This window comes from Neopelma chrysocephalum, unplaced genomic scaffold (genome assembly GCF_003984885.1).
Source record: "Neopelma chrysocephalum unplaced genomic scaffold, ASM398488v2 Primary Assembly neopelma1_59, whole genome shotgun sequence".
In the NCBI taxonomy this organism is placed as follows: Eukaryota; Metazoa; Chordata; class Aves; order Passeriformes; family Pipridae; genus Neopelma; species Neopelma chrysocephalum.
The window spans coordinates 29,587,462-29,606,496 of record NW_020897714.1 but is presented as its reverse complement, the minus strand read 5'-3'; the positions used below and the strand labels follow the sequence as shown (position 1 = coordinate 29,606,496).

The following is a 19,035-nucleotide window of genomic DNA, read 5'->3' as shown; positions in this document are numbered from 1 at the left end:
CCTCTGGCTTCGGGTAGGTGCCGTGAGCATTAAAAGCTGACGCCAGCAGCAGTGTACAGCTGCTGAATAAAATGCAGTATAGGTGTATGCTGTGCTTTTCCTGTCGAGGGGCTGTTCTAAATGCGACCACTTCACAGGGGGCTGTGAAACCTGTTACTCATTCCTGATTCTCCCCCCTTTTCAGCTGTCTCACGGGCTTCACTCGAGGTTTCGCGCTGTTCTTCACACTGCAACACGCCCACAGCTGCTTTCACTCGTTTTTTTGCCACGGTTTTCACCTCGTGGTGTCACACGGAGCTGTAGCCCAGCCCCAGGGAGCTCCGCCAAATTTCCAGCTCAGGGTGTTTTTTAGCAAAGCTGAACCGTTTGCTGGGCTTTGACCAGCAGCCATGGCTCTTTCATTTGGTTTTGTGGTGGCAAATGTCTGACTGATGGCCAGCCTGAGCCTGCAGATAATGAGATTTCTACTGGTGATCGTTCTGCCATTCCAACACCCAACACTGATGACATCCACAGGTTTTCATCGACTCCTGAGTTTTAGCCTTTTGTGCCACCACTAATTAATAGTAGCAGCAAAGCCTGCAGTTCTGACAGTTGTGTGTGAGTCAGGGGGAATAATATATATGTACACGTAACTGAAAAAAACCCACATTCTTTTTACTTTAGGCATTATTTTACTCAATCTTATACTGCTGTACTTGGGCTGAGTACACTGTGATTTACAGTGCTATGACAGAAAGGCAGTGCTCAGCTGGCACTGCGGCGTAATTGCTTGATAACCGTGGTAGAACAAATTTGTTCAATCGAAAAGTACATGCATGGTATGTTACTTGTTATCACCCCATTAGCTTCATGGCTTATGTATGTACTAATTACACCGTATTTAAGCCGTGGGCATTCGGTTTTTCAGTTGCATGTGCTTGGTAAAAAGGAACCCAGTAGAGAAAATGTTAAATGTGTGGTTACGCATGAGTCACACGTTGGACATCATGACATGGCAGAATTTCTGTGGTGACAACAGCACAAAGAGCAGTTGGATTTCCTAAGTTACTGTTTATCAAGGCAGGCTGTGACTGTCAAGACTGTTCTGCAGCCCCTTAAATACAGGTGGGAGCACATGATTGGCAGCAGGGCTGCCGATGGGAAATAAAGGGCTGCAGGAATCCGTCTTATTTTTCAGCCACTGCTGGGAGAAGGGAGCAACGTCAAAAGGAGTTTTGATAACATTTACAATATTAAACAAATCTGGACATTGTTTAGAAATTTATTAGCAATTTTAAAATAACATCATTCCTTAGATAAAAATGCAATCTTACAGGAATATACATTTGTCCCACACAGAGATGACCCTATAGCTCACTGGCGGGCCACTCACTCTAACTTTCCTCTGTTGATTTTAAAACGTGCGAGAGGGCAAGACGGACTCTGGCACTGATGACAGGCTTACATGACGGTTACAAACTGTACAGCATTATTTACAAAAGCATTTCTGTGGGTTCATGAAAACTAGATATAAAATTGTGGAAGGAGGTAAAGAATTGAGACAGGGAAGGGCTTGGGTGGAGGTGCAAGGGAGGGCTGGGAGGGTGGGCAGGGAGTGTAGGGAAGAGTGGGAGAGGAGGTTTATATCTGGGCTGATTTATACTTGAGAGAGGTCATTTTACAGCTCTGGGCAATTCAAATGAAGGCAAAACACTTATATTTATCAACATTTATAGCTGATGATCAGAGCAGGAAATGGTGCTCCAGGGCCTGAACTTAAGAGGTGCTGAGGAACCCCATCTTCCCTGAAGTCACTGGGAAACACTGGTACCTTGCCGGGCCACACCCAAACCATCCAGGTGCAGCCAGATACAGCACCCCCCAGACCTTAAACTGTTTTGATCCTGCAGTGCTCAGTTATCGGTGCTGATGTGAATTCAGACTGAGTGAGAGATCAGCTCCTAAATTACACTTTCACTCCTGAAACAGGACTAGATTCCAACCACTTCTTGCCAGAATTCACCCAAAGTGACTCATTCCTTGCTCTATCAAGCGGCAATTGTTTGGAGGGAGATGTCATCATTCAGAATTGATTTTTAAGGCAGTTTTATAAGTATCTCCCCTTTTTATTTTTTTGTGTGTGATGCAGCAATGTTTGTCAAAGAGATATTTACAATCTCACTCCTCCTCCTACAAAATCTTCCCACATTCAAACTGTCAAGACTGAATAAGCTTGAAACAATAATTTCTATGAGCAATCATAAAGTTGATGATATTTAGATAGTATTGGCTGCCAGTCTACCTAGGTGCTTGAGATGGGAGCAGACTGACTCAGGATGCTTAAAATACTAAAAGCCTGTTTGGGGAAAGAGCTAACAGAAAAACACAGGTATTTCTTCATCCAAATTATGAGGCTAGCAAATGGTGTCTGAGTTTGTGGGTCTGTCTTGAATAGGATAAAGCTTTGGAAAGGGGCTGTTTGAACGCTGGCAGGAAAATTTGTTATCAGGTGGAGGGGTGCCTGCTCTCGCCTGGGCTTGCCCCTGCTCCACTGGGCCTGCGATGCAGCCACTAAACCTGGCCTAACGTAAGGGCTGGGCAGAGCGCTGGGAACGTCAGCCTGTCAGAGAGGAGGCTGTGTGCCTGACTTGGGGTAGAAAAACAACGGCATGGGAGTGTGCAGACAAGCTCCTGATCCTGCCTAACTAAGCCCTTGGTAATGCTAATGAAGATTCCCTCATTACATCAGTCATAGGTGCTGCTCCTCTCAATTAGCCCTTTAGAAAGGGACTTGATTAAGTTGCCTAATTGTCTCCGGCCACCTGAGATCTCTGCCATCCTCTGGGGCTGTGACGCCAGCCCTGCCTGGGGCAGAGTTGTGCCTTTCTGAACGAGCTGCTGCAGACCCAACAGGGTACTGTAGGGTATCTCAAGCGACAGAAGACGCCCACGTTTAGGCAACTGAGTCGAGCCCTGTGCCCCTAAAGAAGGCCTGTTTTTTATGCTTAGGTGTTAACAGCTAAGCTCCCCGTAAGGGGCAGAAGAAGAATGGAGGATTTAACTAGAACACTAAAGTTTGTATCAGAAGAGGTTTTTGTTTTTGTTTTTTTCCATTCCAGTGTGATGCTACTGACTTCTCTGAGAGCAATTGGAGCCCAATCTGTTTTCAGTACAGGACATGTCTCCTGCTGAGCTTCTGCCCTCACCTCCCCCCACCTCAGAGTGCTCTAGCAGCAAGGCCATAGTGGTTTCAGCCGTCCAGAAACAAAGCAGGAACAGGGATAAAAGCTCCACAGACTGAGATCCCACTGGAAACCTTCTGGATCCCTGGGCTTGCTCACAGAATAAAACTTTAAAAACTTTGCAGCATTCAGAAGAAGAAAAAGAAACCCTGTGCAGCTACTGAGAATTATATTTGTTAGACTTCTTTGAAGAAGAAAATAAATGGGGGGAAAACATAATTAAATTTTTCAGGGCCCAGTTCTATTTTCCACATTCTTTGCATCAATAAAACCTCTGTGGCCTCTAGTGCCCTCCAGCCTCATGTTAGCAAGATGGGAACTGGGGCTTCTGATGGCCTGGAATGTTTTCTTTATATGCACTACAGTTTTCATTATGGGAACTGATAAAATCTCACCACCACGAGAAGCCCCCAACTGGATTCTACTTATTTTATACTGACTTCACTGTGCTCCAAATTCCCCATTCAGTGTTCCTGTCCCCCACCCTGCCCCTGCCGTGGGGACAGTCACGACAGGACCATGCATATATCTTAGGATACTCAGTTCTGTCCCAGCAGGGCTGCTTCACTTCAGCTCACTGGACCAGTGGGTTGGGGTTTCTCATCTACACGTACGAAGCAAGGCCTCCAACTTCATCTGTGACTCAGGTGAGCAACCCCACGGGCTCGTGGTGCCGCCACCCCGCGTGATTGTGTCTGTGTGCAAACGCGCATACATTCCATAGAGCAATCTGAAACTATCAGGCAGAAAAGACACAGGAGCCTGGCTGAGACCCATACAACTGTTATATTGGCGTCAGTCTAAAGAAAGCAATGATACATTGCTTTGGAAATTATCAAGAAATGTAAAAAATGCATTTGCCCTTTCTTTGTTGTTGTTGTTGTTGTCATTGTTGTCGTAGTCATGGGGCAGGGTTCTGAGTCAGAAAACAAAGCAGAAATAGATGCGATTCTGTACATGGCGCCTCTCTGGCTGTCCCTCCGTGCTGGGGTGTGGTGGGCAGGGTAATAAACCAGGCGGGACCCCTGCAGTAGCAGCAGCATCTACACCATCATCGTCCACATGTCCAGCTGAAGAGGCAGATGATGCACAAAAGGTCTGTGGGTATCGAAACTCCAGCTCTGGATCATGAGTTCCACTTTCTTTCCCATCAAGTCAGCCACACAGAAATAAGGAAGAAAAAAAGAAATGCACCCGGTGTGGCTGGCCCAGTACTGTCTGGACTAATGAGCAGGAGTGGTACAGGGAGGAGGTTTGTTGTTTTAGAAGAAATGTCTTTAGTCTGCAGTGTACTCTTGCAAGTCAGAGAGGCTCAGGCAAACAGCAGATTGTTTTCTTTTCCCCTTTCTTTCCTTTCCTTCCATGCCACTCCTCAGCCATCGGTTCCTTCAAAGCTTCCACCCACAGCACAGTGATTGTACGTACCCACCATCCACTCCCATACGCAGGGAAACACTCCAGGAACTAAACCTGCCCCCTCCTTCCCACTGTCCCCCAGACTCTGCCTCACTTGAAGGAGGCAATAGCTCTTTGCTCAGGCCTGTCACAATGTGCACATTGGAAGTACCTCAAATGAAAAAAAATAAATAAAAATGCCGCCCTCCCCAGAGAGAGAAATTTGCACAGCTGGCACCAGCAATTACTAAATTTAACACCTGCCCCTCAAACTGCAAAAGCCATCTGCATTCTCTGCTAGCCATACATTTTCCACTTTGCAGGACCTAGGACAGAGCAGAGTTTCCCCTGGGCATTGTAGGCTCTGACCCCTGAGGGAGTCGCAGCTTTCACCAGGAATGTGTGGGGCATAATCCTTTGCGCCGTTTTCCTTCCCATCAAGAAAAGTCCTCAAAGATGACACAGGCTGCCAAGCATCCAAAATGCCCTTAGTCACCACTAATTTAGATAAGTGTTCTGTTTGTCAGGAGTAGAGAAGACCTTCTGTCTCCGACTGGGAGAGTCAGATGGACTTTCTAGTGGAAGAAAATGAGACAGGGAGCCCTTACACTGCCAGGCACAGTAATCTTTTCTTTCAAGTACCTTTGGAGCATATCAGCACTAGCAGCAACAAACTCAAAGGGAGACACACTTGTGTGCCCATCTTGATACGGGCACAAGGGATGGAAAAGGTGAGACTGACCGACATCAGCTGGTTACTTTCTCCAGGGAAGTCTTGAATTACAACTTTGATGACAGATGGTTGTACAAATGGATTTGTATTTCTCTAGTTTAAACGTACTTGGGGTTTTTTTGAAGGTATCTTGAGCTGATACTGGCTGGTTCAAAAAGTGCATTGTCAAAAACACCCTTTGGTATTTCTCCTTTATGCCCCAGAGAATCAAGAAGAAAAACAAGAGCATTACAAAAATAATGTAATCAACGTATGCAATAAATGGTGTTCTCGGACATCTGCAGAAGCTCAAGATTTGAATGGAAGTTTAGCTCTGAGTCAGATCACACCGCCTAACTCAGCACTGATCTGCAAATTTGTGAACCATCTTGAGAAGGGAGAAAAAACAGCAGTAGTCTGGACAAAAATCAGTTGCAAAAAATCTAACAATACATGCCTGTTTTTTTCAGCCTCTCTCATGGGTTAGGGCTGAGTATCAATGTGAGAAAAGACAGTTTCATACTCACTAGTCAGGAAATCTGGCTGGGACATGCTGTGCTGTCAGATGTTTTGTGACTTAGAATCTGACCCATCCACTAAAGTCTGGGAAGAGGACTGAGACTATACATAGGAACACTCAAAAGTGACTCAGCATCTGCATCTTGACCAGTCTCAGCAATTCTCCTAATAAAGATCCAGAGCTCTCTCCCTCGCTTACCCTCTGCTTTCAGTCCAGGCCAGAGTTAGACAACTTTACTTTGCTAACTATTCTGATTCTTGCATTTCTTATCCCAGCACCCTGCTATAATTGAGCAGGATCAGATATCTAATTAAATAATTTTGAAAGCAGATTTTTTTCCCCCACTCCTTGAATTGCTGGTGCCAGCTGACTATGTAGGATGGATCTGCCAAATGGGCTTGGGGGTCTTGCCACCCTTGAGTGGGATGAGACCTTTAGAGAAATTGAGCAAAAGGAAAGAAAATAAAGCCTGAATAAAATGTCCCAGTCTAGGGAAGAAAGATTCTCTACCAATAAAGTCATCGTGCATGTTAAAAGGGAGTGAGGAAGAAGGAAAATGAACACAAGATATGCAAAATCAGTAACGTTCAACCTGTCAGTGGATTGCAGAATAGTTACTTACACCAGGTACACTTTGTTCATTGTACAAATTAAAAAAGGAAAAAAAAATAGTACCCCTTTCCCCAACCACACGTAGAAAAGCACTTAAAAGTTCAAAGATAAAGCTTGGCACATTCCAAATACGAAATGATTCACTTGACATGCAGCAAAATATACAAGAAGTGATTCTTTTTTTTCTTTTTTTTTTTAAACAAACTTAATTCAATTCATTATCTTTGCTTGGCACAATTGCAATTCATTTTAAAAAAATATTTGAAAAATACTGAAACTGACCTGAATTCAAGTATAACGGTTTCTTCAACAGAAACATTATCAATGCAATAAAACATCACACGGAATATATTGAAGCGTAACGCCTTCTGGGTTTTTTTTTTTTAGTTCCCCCCACCCCCGCAATTTTTTTTTCTATACAGTTTTAATGCCAACACAACTTACAATTTTATTTTTAAAATTAATATTATTGCATTGTTTTTGCATATCTTGTGGAACAGAAAATGCAAAGTTACTGATTCCCTTTTCAAAAGCAGAGACAGTGGTTTGTTTTTGCATTCAAATGGCCCCAGATACAGATCTCCTGCAGCTCAAACCAGGATGTGGAGAGCTGCATGCACTTACACACACACACGCGCACACGCACACTCGCCCCGTATTGCTCCCACACTCACAGATATACTTAGCACTAAAAAGAACCCAAATCAATCACTCAAATGTGCAAGACTATATCAAGTGCATTGCCTACTATCTTTAAATTATAAAACAACAACAAAAAAAGGTTTCAGTTACTAGTAAATAAAATTACAAATTCTTGGTGTACATAATGGTTGGTAAAACTTGTCTATTATCATTATACTTCTACCAAATTTCAATGGAGACCCCCCCAGTTTAAATAATACAACATGATCAAACCAATTTAACATTTGCAAAGGTGAAAATAAACCAAACCAAAAAAGGTAGGTGATTACAAAACGCTGTAAACACTCCCTTCTCCCTCAAAAAAAAAGAAAAAAAAGAAAAAAAGAAAAAAGTCAAAATAAAAACTGCAACATGCTTTCAAGGAAATATCAAACTGCAAAACAAGAAGGGATCTACACGAGCCCACCACCACCTCAGCATGGGCGGGGCAGGTCGGCTCCACCCCGCTGCAGAGGCGGCGCTCCCATTGGCTGGCATGGCTGGCTGTCTGAGCTCTGATTGGCCAGCAGGAGGCTGCCTGAGCTCGGATTAGCTGGCAGGTGACTGCCCGAGCTCTGATTGGTCGGCAGGAGTGGCTGCCTGCGCTCGGATTGGTTGGCAGGGACCACTGCCTGGGAGTCTCGGCGGGGCTGGGCAGCTCCGCCGCCTGCCCCTCGGGCACCCCTGCGCTTCTCCTGCTTCCTCCTCCCCCTTGTGGCATGGGAATCCACAGCAGAAGTCTTCCTCTCCTTCCGAATCAAAGGGCCTTGGCTTTATGGAGACGGTGAGGCTCATACAGAATATGTGCAAAATGATTTTTACAAGCAAAGTCGAAAGACACCCGTTTGGCGCAGGGTCCTTTTGGCTAGGGCCATCCACAGGAAGCTGAGGTTCCCCTTCGTGCTCTGGAGGCAGTTGTCGTTCCTTGTGCAGGGACTGAAAAAAAGAGGGAGCTTGCTCTCCTCCTCTTCCTCCTCCTCCTCACTCTTCCTTCATGGACACGTGCTGGGGTTATATCCGCTCCTGAAAAGCTTTCTTACACCACCCAACTCTGCGACTCGTCCCAACAGAAATGAATGAAGAACGCTGTTCCGGTTACTCCAGGTCACGAGAACAGTGAGGCACTTCTGAAACAAACCCATTAGGAACATTGAAACAAATAAAAAACCAGCATCGCTTCCAGCCCTGGCAACTACAGGCTGCTGATATAAATCCTGCTGTCCTTGAGCTCCTCCTGACTTATTCTACAATCCGGGTTCTGCACCTCTTCCTCTTCCTCTCCTGCACTGTCCTGCCCTGGGTCCCTGCAGTTAGCAAAAGGCAAGAGGTTGCCATTGGGGCTCTGCTTGCTGTTACCATTGAGAATGTTGTCTGCTGCATTTTCCATCTCTTCTATCGTCATGTCGCAGGCGTCTGCGAGCTCCTGGGTTGTGACCTCAATGAACTTTGGATCTTGAGCAAACTGCATCAGTCCTTCCGAAATCAAGACCTTCAAAAGCAGGCAGGGAACCAGAAACAAAGACACACATTAGTACACGTTAGTACTCATTGTCAACCCTGTCATGCCTCTAACACAACCCTCTTCACTGCTGTGTTTTCCCCAGAGGTCCCTCTCCCATTTATGCTGCTTGGAGATGGGCTCTCCTACTCTTGGCATTGTGGGCAGCAACGTATCTGTTGCCCTGCTCTTCCATGGGCCCTGTTTCTAGTTGGCTTTGACAACAGTGTCCTTTGTGACTCTGCAGTCTTACCGCTTCCACCAGGCTGCTGGCGCTGCCGTGGAACTGCCTGCTGCTCCCGGCGGTCGGGCTGGGGACGGTGAGGGACACTGGCCTGGCTCTCCTGGGGCTGCTGCAGCCGGTGCTGTCGGGGAACCGGGAGCCGCAGTGCACCGACGGGAAGCTGCTGTTGAGCTTCTCAGTGGACTCTGCCCCGTCGAGGCGCAGGGTCGGGATGGTCTGTTGCTGCCAGCCACGGTTGCAGGGGGTGGCGGGGGGCGTAGCACACAGCCGGGAGAACATGGTGGGGGAATGGCTTCGCTGGAGCAGGGGACTCAGGCCGGCCACTGCTAACGCCTGTGGACAGAGGAGGAGCAAGATGAGTGAGAGCTTGCACTTGGCAGTAGGGCTGGAAGGAGTTGGTTCTGGAGAAACTCCCCAAGAAAGGCCTGGAGAGTCTCGAGGCTTGTGAAAACAGCTGCCAGCTCCTTGATGGGTTTGGACGTTTGCTGCAAACTCGTTTTCCTTGAAATGGTGTGCCCTGTGCTAGTTCCAAGAACCAGACTGAAAGCTTTCACAACTGCAGTTCTTTGGCCTTGGAGCCACAGTACTGACAGGAGGGATGCAGCCCAGCTCCCCACAGCCTTGCCAAAAACCACCTCTTCTCCAGGGGGTGATACAGCAATTCATTTTCCCACCACTGCCACCACACATACCGTGAGCTTTTACTGCCAGTTGCTGTGTTTTCTCTAAGTGTCTACTGAGGAACCTGAATAGATACCACACGTGAATTTTACATGTGTCTGCAGTTGGCAATGACTTTAAATCTACCACTGGATTTTAAGGCATCTGGTGTTGGTGGGAGGATCAATATACTGTCAGCCATCCAAGTCCTTCCTGTAATAATTTACACCACCTCTGAGTCATCCAGCCTTCTTTTATAACAAATTTCTCAAGAAGCCCCATGCTGCACAGGGCTGATGTGATGCCTTATTCATGGTGACTGCCTCCTTGTTCTATAAGCAATACAGTCAGAGTTGTAAGCTCATCTCACAGAGCTCACTGCAGCCCAGTATGAGCAATGAAATAAATATATGGAAAATGCGAGAGGATGTGGATTGTGTTGCAGAAAATCCCTTTGTTCAGTCTGGGGTTAGTCTCACCCAGCTTCAGCTATCTGCAGGCTCCATGTAGTCTAAGCTAACTGTGTAGAGAGACACTGGCAAGCCTCCTGTCTCTTCAATCCCTGCCTGAAAATGCTCTCTCTGAAAATGCTCTCTAAGACTTATACAAAACTTAAACTTGCCCTTTGAAGATGCTCCTTCCCATTGTTGACCACAGTGGGACTGAACTGACCAATTTAAACTAGAGAGATAACTTTAAGCTATCTAATGTTAAGTGAAGCTCTGCCCATCTGCCCCTGAAATCCTTGGGAACTGATAACTATGCTGTGCTGATGACTTCAGTGACAGATGAACAAAAGAATTAATTATTAGTCACCTACAGGGTTCACCAAGATTTTGCCAGACATTAGCAGACTCCTATCAGATATCAATGAGGAAGAAAGCCCTTAAAAATTCTTCTGTATAAGTCATGCCCTGCAGGCTACGATGGCCTCAGCACATCCCTTAAATGCCAGGTCTTCAAGGAGAGACGTAGACTTGTCAGGCAGAACAACGCAACCAATTTTTCAACTTGTTGGCTTTAACATATAACAAAGTGTTTTATCAAAAATATAAGGTGCTGAGGAAGCTGAAAGAAGCTCTTATGGATTGCTTTGAGCTTCAGCTGCATACATTTACATATTGTGGTGTACAAGTATTTCATGAGAATACCTCTTCAGGCATTCACAGCAACAGAATCTATTACACTTTGCAGAGGCAACCTGTCCACTCTCATGTTCTTGTTTTAAGCACTGTTTTAGGCTGACATTTTTGTATACGTGTGAACACTATGGGATGTTGTCAGCTGGAGGCCAGATGCCTATTGCAGGGCAGCCTTTCAGTCTGGCTGAGTGACACTTGGGTGGACAGTGCCCCATCCCTCTAGGTTTTTGTGGTGGGATGAGGAGGGATGAAGTAGTTCCATCCTATTTATACGGGTTGGAGGGAGGTGATTCTGCCAGCTGGGTGGGCTGAGAGGGTGGGAGGCATGTGTTCCCTCTGCCTGGACTGCCATGGGAGGGCAGGAAGTCTCAGGAGGGCAGTTGCTGCCGTGTTGAATGTGGGAAGCTGTTTCCTGCCCACTCCTCCTTGCTCCAAGGAATTTTCTGATTGTCCCCGCCACAGCTGTAATCTCTAAAGACTACTGCTTTCTGGAACTTGAGTACTGAAGGATAATTCTCTGGGAGTGGAGGTGAGAAAAGCCAGGGAGCCTCAAACATACTCACCTCTCACTCCTCTGCTCTAACTTCTCACTTCTCCCAGCCCTGCTGTGTAGCATTTTGTACCCCTGTGGCAGCGAAGGAGGTGACAAGGCCACTCTGCCTGCCCCGGGGAACTGCATGGAGCAGGACACCAGCCTTGCAAGGCTGGCACTACCATCTGCACCTGTTTCTTTTATGGTGACAAAAAGTGGCATCATCAAAATAAAAGACACAAATCTGCTTTGGAGTATGACAGCTGGCTAATCATCTAGGTACGTGCCTAAGCATACATTTGCTAGGCTGCTGAACACAGTTACAAAGGGCTTGAGAAGCTGATTAATGACATGTAATCAGACTATGTTTTAAAGTGATTAATTACAGTTACTGGTTACCTTTAATTAATATGAAAGTAGACTCTGCACATTTTATTCATATGCACACTACCATCAAAGCCAGTGTAATTGCACTGCAGCATGCAATTTGGGTAGCTATTTTTATCTTTTAGCTAGTATTTTATTTTATTCTTTTACTGACATCAGAAAATGATAACTCTGCTGACTGCAAAGGACATATTCCTGTGGCATTCTTCTGGGAATGATAAAAATCCTGAAAGCAGGAATGAGCGTGATGGCAAATCTGATTTTTAAAAACTGGATCCTTGATGTGGGTGAGAAACTATCCCAAACGGCTTTTAAAAAGTTGTTTGGGATACACTGGGGAGGCACTGCAGGTAGTAGGGTTTCAGTTTAATTGCTGGGCCCTTTGTGGTCATGAACACCTACCTGATGATGTACCAGATGCAAAGGCAGAACTGTCTTCTGCGAGACGTCCACGCCCTGGTTCTTCTGTCTTTTCAAACACTCTAAGTGAAAAGATGCCCTTCGACCTGAAACAGCAATCACACACAACTGTGTCCATCACTCATAACACACTACAGGTAATCTGTTTTCCATTTCCTTTAGTGCAGTCCCACTGGAGATACAGCAAAGACACCCTCACTTTCAGCTCTGCCCACTTTCCCTTGACACCTTGCCCTTTCCAGAGCACATGTGTTTGCAAAAAGCAGTGAGGCATTGTGACCAACACTATCTTCAGATAAAATTCTGAAAAATGATTTTTATTTTTCCTCTTTTAAAGCACATGCAGTTGTTTTCCCTCCTGAACAGTGGAAGTGTTCTCAGACCTCTCTGGTTCAGACAAAGCCCCTGTCAGGATTGATGATGGCAGCTGAGGCTCTGGTGCTGTGCCTGGCTGTACACAACATGCAGAGGGGATGTCAGGCTGCTCAGGTGACATTGGCCTCCTGCTTGCATGTGATCTGTGTCCCTTAGCTGCCAGACATACCACAGTTTATGAGACTGTGTCTATAGCAAGGTCAAGTGCAAGTGAATTAATCAATGATGAATTTACTAGTGAAAGGGAGGTGACTTAGACACGAGGCATTTTCAAAGTTTGGAAAGAAGGGAAGAGAAAAAAGTTTTTTTTTTCTCTTGAAAAAAAAGATTTTAGGATTTTAGGGGGAACTGTTGAAACAGTCGCATTGTTTACTTGCTATAAAATTAAACTTTATTTCTCTAAATAAGAGAAATTCTTCTCCCTATTAAAAATTGAAGAGTACTGCAAAGTATGTTTAAGAAAAAGTGCAAAGGCCTTACTTCTGGAGAATAGCAAATAAATCCAATATTAAAGATTTAGTGCATGACACACTGCATGGCACACTAAAATATTTTGGGGACTTCTTGATCCTGATGACATTTTTCTAAAGAAGGAAAGATAATAAGAATTCTGAAAATAGGATGTATCTATAATATTGATTTGTTGAGAAAAAGTCCTCTCAGAGGTTGGAGAGGATTTTGGTTGGGAGGGGTTGCGTTATAACCCAGAGAATGAATGTTACAATGCAGGTTAAAAGTATTTTCTCTTTCTAGAGAAAAAAAACAATTAGGAAAATGAGTTTAACATCACTGTATAAATATTCACTAGGATGTAGTTAATGAAGCATTGTATCAAGGACTGACTGCCTTACAGATAGGAACTGTTGTTGCCTAATATTTTAAGATTTGAAATAAAGTAAATGCTTTTAGAACACTCAATTGTACAAGCATCCTGAAGGATTTGAGTGAAGACTCAGTAGCCTCACTTTAAACATTACACTACCTAGTCTGTCACTGTTATTTTATATATAAAGTATATTTTATACACATGATTCTTTTCGGTTTCTCCCTGCAATGTCCTTGCTCTCCACACCAATACTCAGGAGAAAGGCTGAAAAATGTTGTAGCTAGAAGAGTTCATTTTTTCACAGACTCTTACATTTGTCTTGATACTTTCATAAAATCTTGTGATTCACGGATTTCACTTTCATAAAATCTTATGATTCACGTATTTCACCTGACAGTGTAGTTTACAGGCTCAAGCACTTGAAAATCTCCAGGTACGATCACAGTAGGTAACAAATTTGTGTTGTGTTAAATTAATCAGTAGTTCACTGTGTTCCTGGTAGCAGACAACAGAGACAACCTCTCCTTGCTGAATACACACAGACCAGAACACCGTATATTCAAGGCTAGCCCATTCAGTGACTCCCTGGTGACTGTTTGGAGAGTCCACAGTGCTCAAATAAACTCCTCTAATTTACAGGCTTTATCAAACACATCACATGGACTATCCAAACAGCCACAGGTTCATCTACTGACTGAGAGCATAAAGTCAGCACAGTCATGTGCGTGACCGGGATCATCTGCGCACTGGGGGATTCCTGGTCTAACAAGCTAAAGGCAGCAAACAGCAACCCCTATGCCCACACAGGCTGGGAGTCCCCCAGCGAGATGGGAGACTCCATCAAGGCAGAGGAGAGCACAGCCCCTGTGTCCTGCTGGGAGGTTACCTAGTGCTGAGGAGCACAGAAACCCTTTCTTCGGAGAGTGCCGGGTGTCCTCTCCTTTGCTGTTTTCTGGTGGAGTGAGTTGTCTGTTTTCATCATCTTGGTATGCAAGCCTGGAAAGGAGAACAGAGGGACTTAGAAAAGCAGCTGATATTGGACAGAATAACTCCTCTCCCAGTAAGGAAGCCAGGAAGATCATGCTAGCAGAAGGATGCAATAGTGAGCTAGCTTCAAGCTATAACTGGTCCAGGAGCAGTAACAACCATGAGACAGAGAACCCCTCTAAAAATGAGATTTGGGAACATCAGGTAGTAGAAGGGAATGTGGAGAAAGGCCCTGCAGATCCAGATGCCTCATTCAGAGAAGAAGGAAAATCCTAGGTGAAAGATATTCTTTTCAATGTTACTTCTAGGGCTAAACTGCAGGTTCTGACCTTATCCCATAAATTGGAAAAGGTCACCTCTTCCCACCTTTCCCCCTTTATCAAAGAACCACCCAAACACCTTGACTAAAGCTGCAAAGCTCACATTTCGGTAGAGAGCAGACTTGGTTCACTACAGTACTCAATGTCTTCATTCAAATTTTCATCATAAGTCTCATCCTGAGACACTTCCTCTTGGCAAACAATTGCCAGCTGGCTGTCTCTGGAACTGGAGCTAATGAGCAAAAAAGACAAGTCAAGATACGGAGATGGTAAAGACAACCTGTTATAAAGACAAGAATGACAGGCTCCATCTGTCTCAGTTTATAATAATGCTGAAGAGCCATCATAGAAAAATCAATGACTGAGCAGAGCTACAGAGTTCACAAATACAAAGCAACAACCTTCGTTAGTGTCCTCTGTCAGAGGACGAGTTTCTTAAATCAATGCTCAACAATACTGTAAATGTATTATTGTCATCTGTGACTACATGAACTCTGTCAGTGTGCACATCACACTGACCACATTTACAAAGATATACCTCACCTGAATTCAAAGTAAAATCTGAGATGGGCTCTTGTTACAAAAGTCTTGGTTATGGATTTCAGAGAAGCTTCCTAGACACTCACAGTAACCCTCTCAGCTCTGTGATGTCTGGTGTCTGCCTCCCAAATCCCTTACTCTGCACCACCTCTGCCCTCTGCCTCCTGTTCACACTCTCATTCCCCGCTGTCTTTTTCACTTTTGGTCCCTTTTTTCCTCATTACTAACTGCAGAGTGCTTCTACTGAATTCAGTAGGATCTGTTCAGACCCTTAGGTGTAACAGCCCTTAATTCCCTGCTTGCCTCCTCTCTGTCCCTCTGTTTCACATTTGGGCACTCATATGTGTTTTCTGAGTAAAGTAAAATCTGAAGGTAGCTTGAATTTTTGAGGTACTGATATGGAGGTATTGGAGACAATCTCAGTTTCTTACTAGCAATTGCAGAAAAGAGCAGTGTGGTAGGTTTTTTTTCCATCTTTCAGGGACCGGAGAGGAAACATTATTTTGTCATCTGCTTTAAGCAAAAAGCATTGGGAAAAATGTATGTATGCAAGGTATAAGGGAGCCTGTAGGCTCAGAGAGCTTGTAGGACTGTGCTGGAACGACCTTCCTCCTTATATGGGAGGCAAGTAAAACTGCTAAGGTGCAGAGGGGAAAAAATCAGTACATGGCGTCTCCTGCTCAACAGTCTGTGTTTAGCCAAAACCATACAGAATTTTTGTATGCACATGCCAGGGTGTACTTCACTATGCTGTGATCAGAGAGTGCATAGATATGTGAGCCCAGCTAGAAACTCTAAAAAAACCCCCAAATCTAGAAAACAGCTAGAGACTGTCCATGAATCACTACCTGCCCTGTGTTAAGAGCATTTTCTGGAGCTGTCACGGTGATCATTACCTCTCTTTCAGCCCTACTGACACCAAAAAGAAGAGCCTGTATTCAGCATTAATGGGAATTTGGACTCTCAACAGGATGAGCAATGAGTCTTACACCCAGACAGCATTAGACACTATGAAGAACACATACCGTCCCAGTGATTCGTAGTAATGTGTCCTAATTCAAGCAAGGTGCCCAAGGAAGCAAGGAGAGAAAAGAACACCACGTTAGCAGTGTCACATCAGCACAAGTCAGCAAAGGAGGAGGGCACATGGTAACACGTGTTGTGCAACTCCTGTGGCCTCCCTCAGGAAGGCATGAAATAGAAAAACCCTCGGACTTTTTACTTGGGCAATTCTGCACCCACTGAATTTCCTCTGTCTTATTGTCCTATTCTGTCCCTTCCAGGGGTAGCATTTGTCCACCTTTTCCCACTGCCCACTCTCTGCACTGAAAAAAAAAATTCCAGCTCCTTCCTGCTGTTACTGAAATCCCCCTCTGATAAAAATGATCCTCCTTTCATATTAGGCACCTGTGTGTAGAGAGCCTGAGAACTGTCCAGAGAACAGGATTTTCTTTGTGTTGCACAGTATTGCATTTCTGAAAACCTTGCCTCCCTCCCCCAGAATGCTTTTGGTGATCTCTGTAGGGATGTGACCCACTGAATGGAAAACCACTGACTTCCACAAAGCTCCCTACTGGGTGATTAAGAAATGAATTGCAGTCTCCTTCAGTTACCAGTTGATAAAAGTCCTCCCTGTGGTGAAGGAGGGATAAATAAGGCTCCTTTTAGTTCTTACAAAGGTTTCTTCATGATAAAGCCCAAAGAAAACAAGTGAGTTGATCAGTAAGAGTGCTTCTGCTTTGCAGTGCTCGACTGATGCATATCTTTGGCACAAGTGGAGAATCAGAAGGCTCAATCCAGGCTGCAAGCTGGGCAATGTCTGGGGGTGACTTCAGCTAGACAGCAGTGCCCTGGTGTTTGCATGCATGTTCCTATACCCAGTCCCTTGACTTACTCTGCTATGAAACGTACCTTTTGGATGGTAGTTTCCAAGGAGCCTCCTGCACACATATCGTGGGTGACAAGGGGGTCCCATGGCCTTCCACTGTGCTGACAGTGCTGGGGTAGGTGGGTGGGCTGGGGAAGCGGCACAGGGCAGTGTTGTTGGCATTGTTGATGTTGGCATTGGAGCCTGAAGATGAGTAGCTGCTGGGAGTGAAGGTGGAGTCCACTAGCTTCTCATGAGATGGAGACTCGGTATCTCCGTGGTTGTTGCCAGACTTATTGATGTGCAGAGGTCTCTGGGTGGTAAATGTCTGAGGGAAAGCACTCCTGCCATCACTTTGGTAATAGCTGACATGGTTTCCAAACAAGCCTCCAGCTCTCTGCCAGAAAAACAGAAATTATTTTCCCTTTGTGAGTGAGAAGATGTGCAAGGGCCCTGGCGTTTCCTGCTTAGCCTGTTCTTGGAAAAAAAAAGTGAGAACCAAACTGTTCACGGCACTGGTGTTCTCTCTTCCAGAAGGCACTGTGTGGACTTCTCTGTCACAGAGACTAGGTACACACAGGCTGTGAAAATTTTAGCTTTCTATGATATTTCAGAGGACTGGCCAAGTGTGTAGGTGAGGCAAAGGTGTCTCTACACCTCCCACCAGTCCTGGAACTGCAGGACTGGGTAGGAATGCAGGAACCAGGTAGCTGCTGTCTGGTTTTCCCAGTGCAGTTGCAAAGGAACATTCAGACATGAGAGGGAATTTGAGAAGAGCATCAGAAACTATTAATCACCTGGAGGAAAAAATGATGAAAAATTTAGTGAGCCAGTTATGTACTGTTTAGATGGTGACTAATGAAAAGGACTGGTAGCATCTTTCTGTAAGGAAAGGAGGAAAACATCAAGAGGGAGGAAAAATTACCAAAGGAGACAATTACAAGAAATAGGAATGAAATAAGAAAGAAAAGATTTAGGTAACTTGCTCAGAAAATTTCCTCCTTCTATAGGAGCTCTATTGGGTTCTGATGTACTTTTTGGAAGGATGCTACTTGTGCCACAGAAAAGAGTGGACAAAAACACTAAAGTGTGCCTGGCTGCTGCTCTGCAGACTGTGTGATGGTTTAACGGATCTGTTCTTTAATTTAGATTTTGTGAGGGAAACTTCCACTGAGGAGTTTCCTTTGAGACAAAGAGAGAAGAAATTGGGATAAAACTGTGCAAACATCTCAGGACCTGGCCTCCTAGGTTCACTATGCTGTTTTCTAGTAGGACCTACAAAACAAGAAGGAGGACCCAGCTGAAATGCAGAATGCATAAAAGAGAATGTAGCTTTCTGAGCTCAGCTACTGGTCTAGTCTCAACTCGCAAACTTGTTCAGCACCTACCCGGAAGATATCATCTTCAGAGGCAGCAGAGACAGCTTCTTTCATGGCCTTATCTAACTCTTCTTCAGCTGTCAGGTCTCCAGAAATTGCTCTTCGGATCTCTGGGCCAATGTCGTGGAGTGTGCGCAGACCAGCCTGCAAAACAGCAAACTATAGAGCTTCATATCTCCGAGTGGATATGGGAGAAATAACTGCATTGCCATTTCTTCCTAAGCTCTGTGAAGCCCTTTTACTTAACATAGCCTCCCCAGCTCCTAGAAAAACACCAACAAATTCTGTTCTTTCATCTCCAGCTTAGAGAGGGAGAAACTCTTAGCAATACAAGCCAGGAATGTTTGTTGCTAGTCCCCTGGCTTCATCACAACAGGACACAGACATAAATCCACAGGCTCGACTAAGCAGGTCTTTGTGCTTTCAACTCTAGGTTCTCAGATCCACAACCAGAAGCCCTTGAGCAGTCACAGTTCCAGCTGAACCATGCACTCTGGTGCCTCTGAAAATCTCTTCTTTTTAATCAGCAGCTTAAATATGGATTTAATAGCTAAACTTCTGGCATCTGGACCTGGACAGTCCTCAAACCCCTCACTGACTGGAACCTGTTCCAAGGAGTCCATCCAGGGCAGTAAGCTGTGGGTATACTGAGACCTCATTCTGTATTTGTGCCCACATCACAGCACTTTTTAACTTGCTGGAACTCCAGAGTCA

At 45.0% G+C, this 19,035-nt stretch overlaps 1 protein-coding gene across 15 annotated transcripts in view; it reads right to left on the bottom strand.

Moving 5' to 3' along the window:
- Positions 1-1,250: 1,250 nt before the first annotated feature.
- CACNA1C (calcium voltage-gated channel subunit alpha1 C) overlaps positions 1,251-19,035 on the bottom strand; it is a 433,748-nt gene continuing 415,963 nt past the window's right edge. For 6 of the 15 annotated variants that reach the window (XM_027680722.1, XM_027680721.1, XM_027680726.1 and 3 more), the window contains 8 exons: positions 18,331-18,480; positions 16,987-17,339; positions 16,101-16,127; positions 14,639-14,767; positions 14,115-14,224; positions 12,010-12,113; positions 8,896-9,219; positions 1,251-8,633 (listed from right to left, as the gene is read on the bottom strand). In XM_027680722.1, coding sequence (XP_027536523.1) covers positions 8,337-8,633; positions 8,896-9,219; positions 12,010-12,113; positions 14,115-14,224; positions 14,639-14,767; positions 16,101-16,127; positions 16,987-17,339; positions 18,331-18,480 — 1,494 coding nt within the window. In that variant the 3' untranslated portion in view covers positions 1,251-8,336. The remainder of the gene's footprint in view (positions 8,634-8,895; positions 9,220-12,009; positions 12,114-14,114; positions 14,225-14,638; positions 14,768-16,100; positions 16,128-16,986; positions 17,340-18,330; positions 18,481-19,035) is intronic. The other 9 variants (XM_027680724.1, XM_027680725.1, XM_027680728.1 and 6 more) reach the window with 3 other exon arrangements.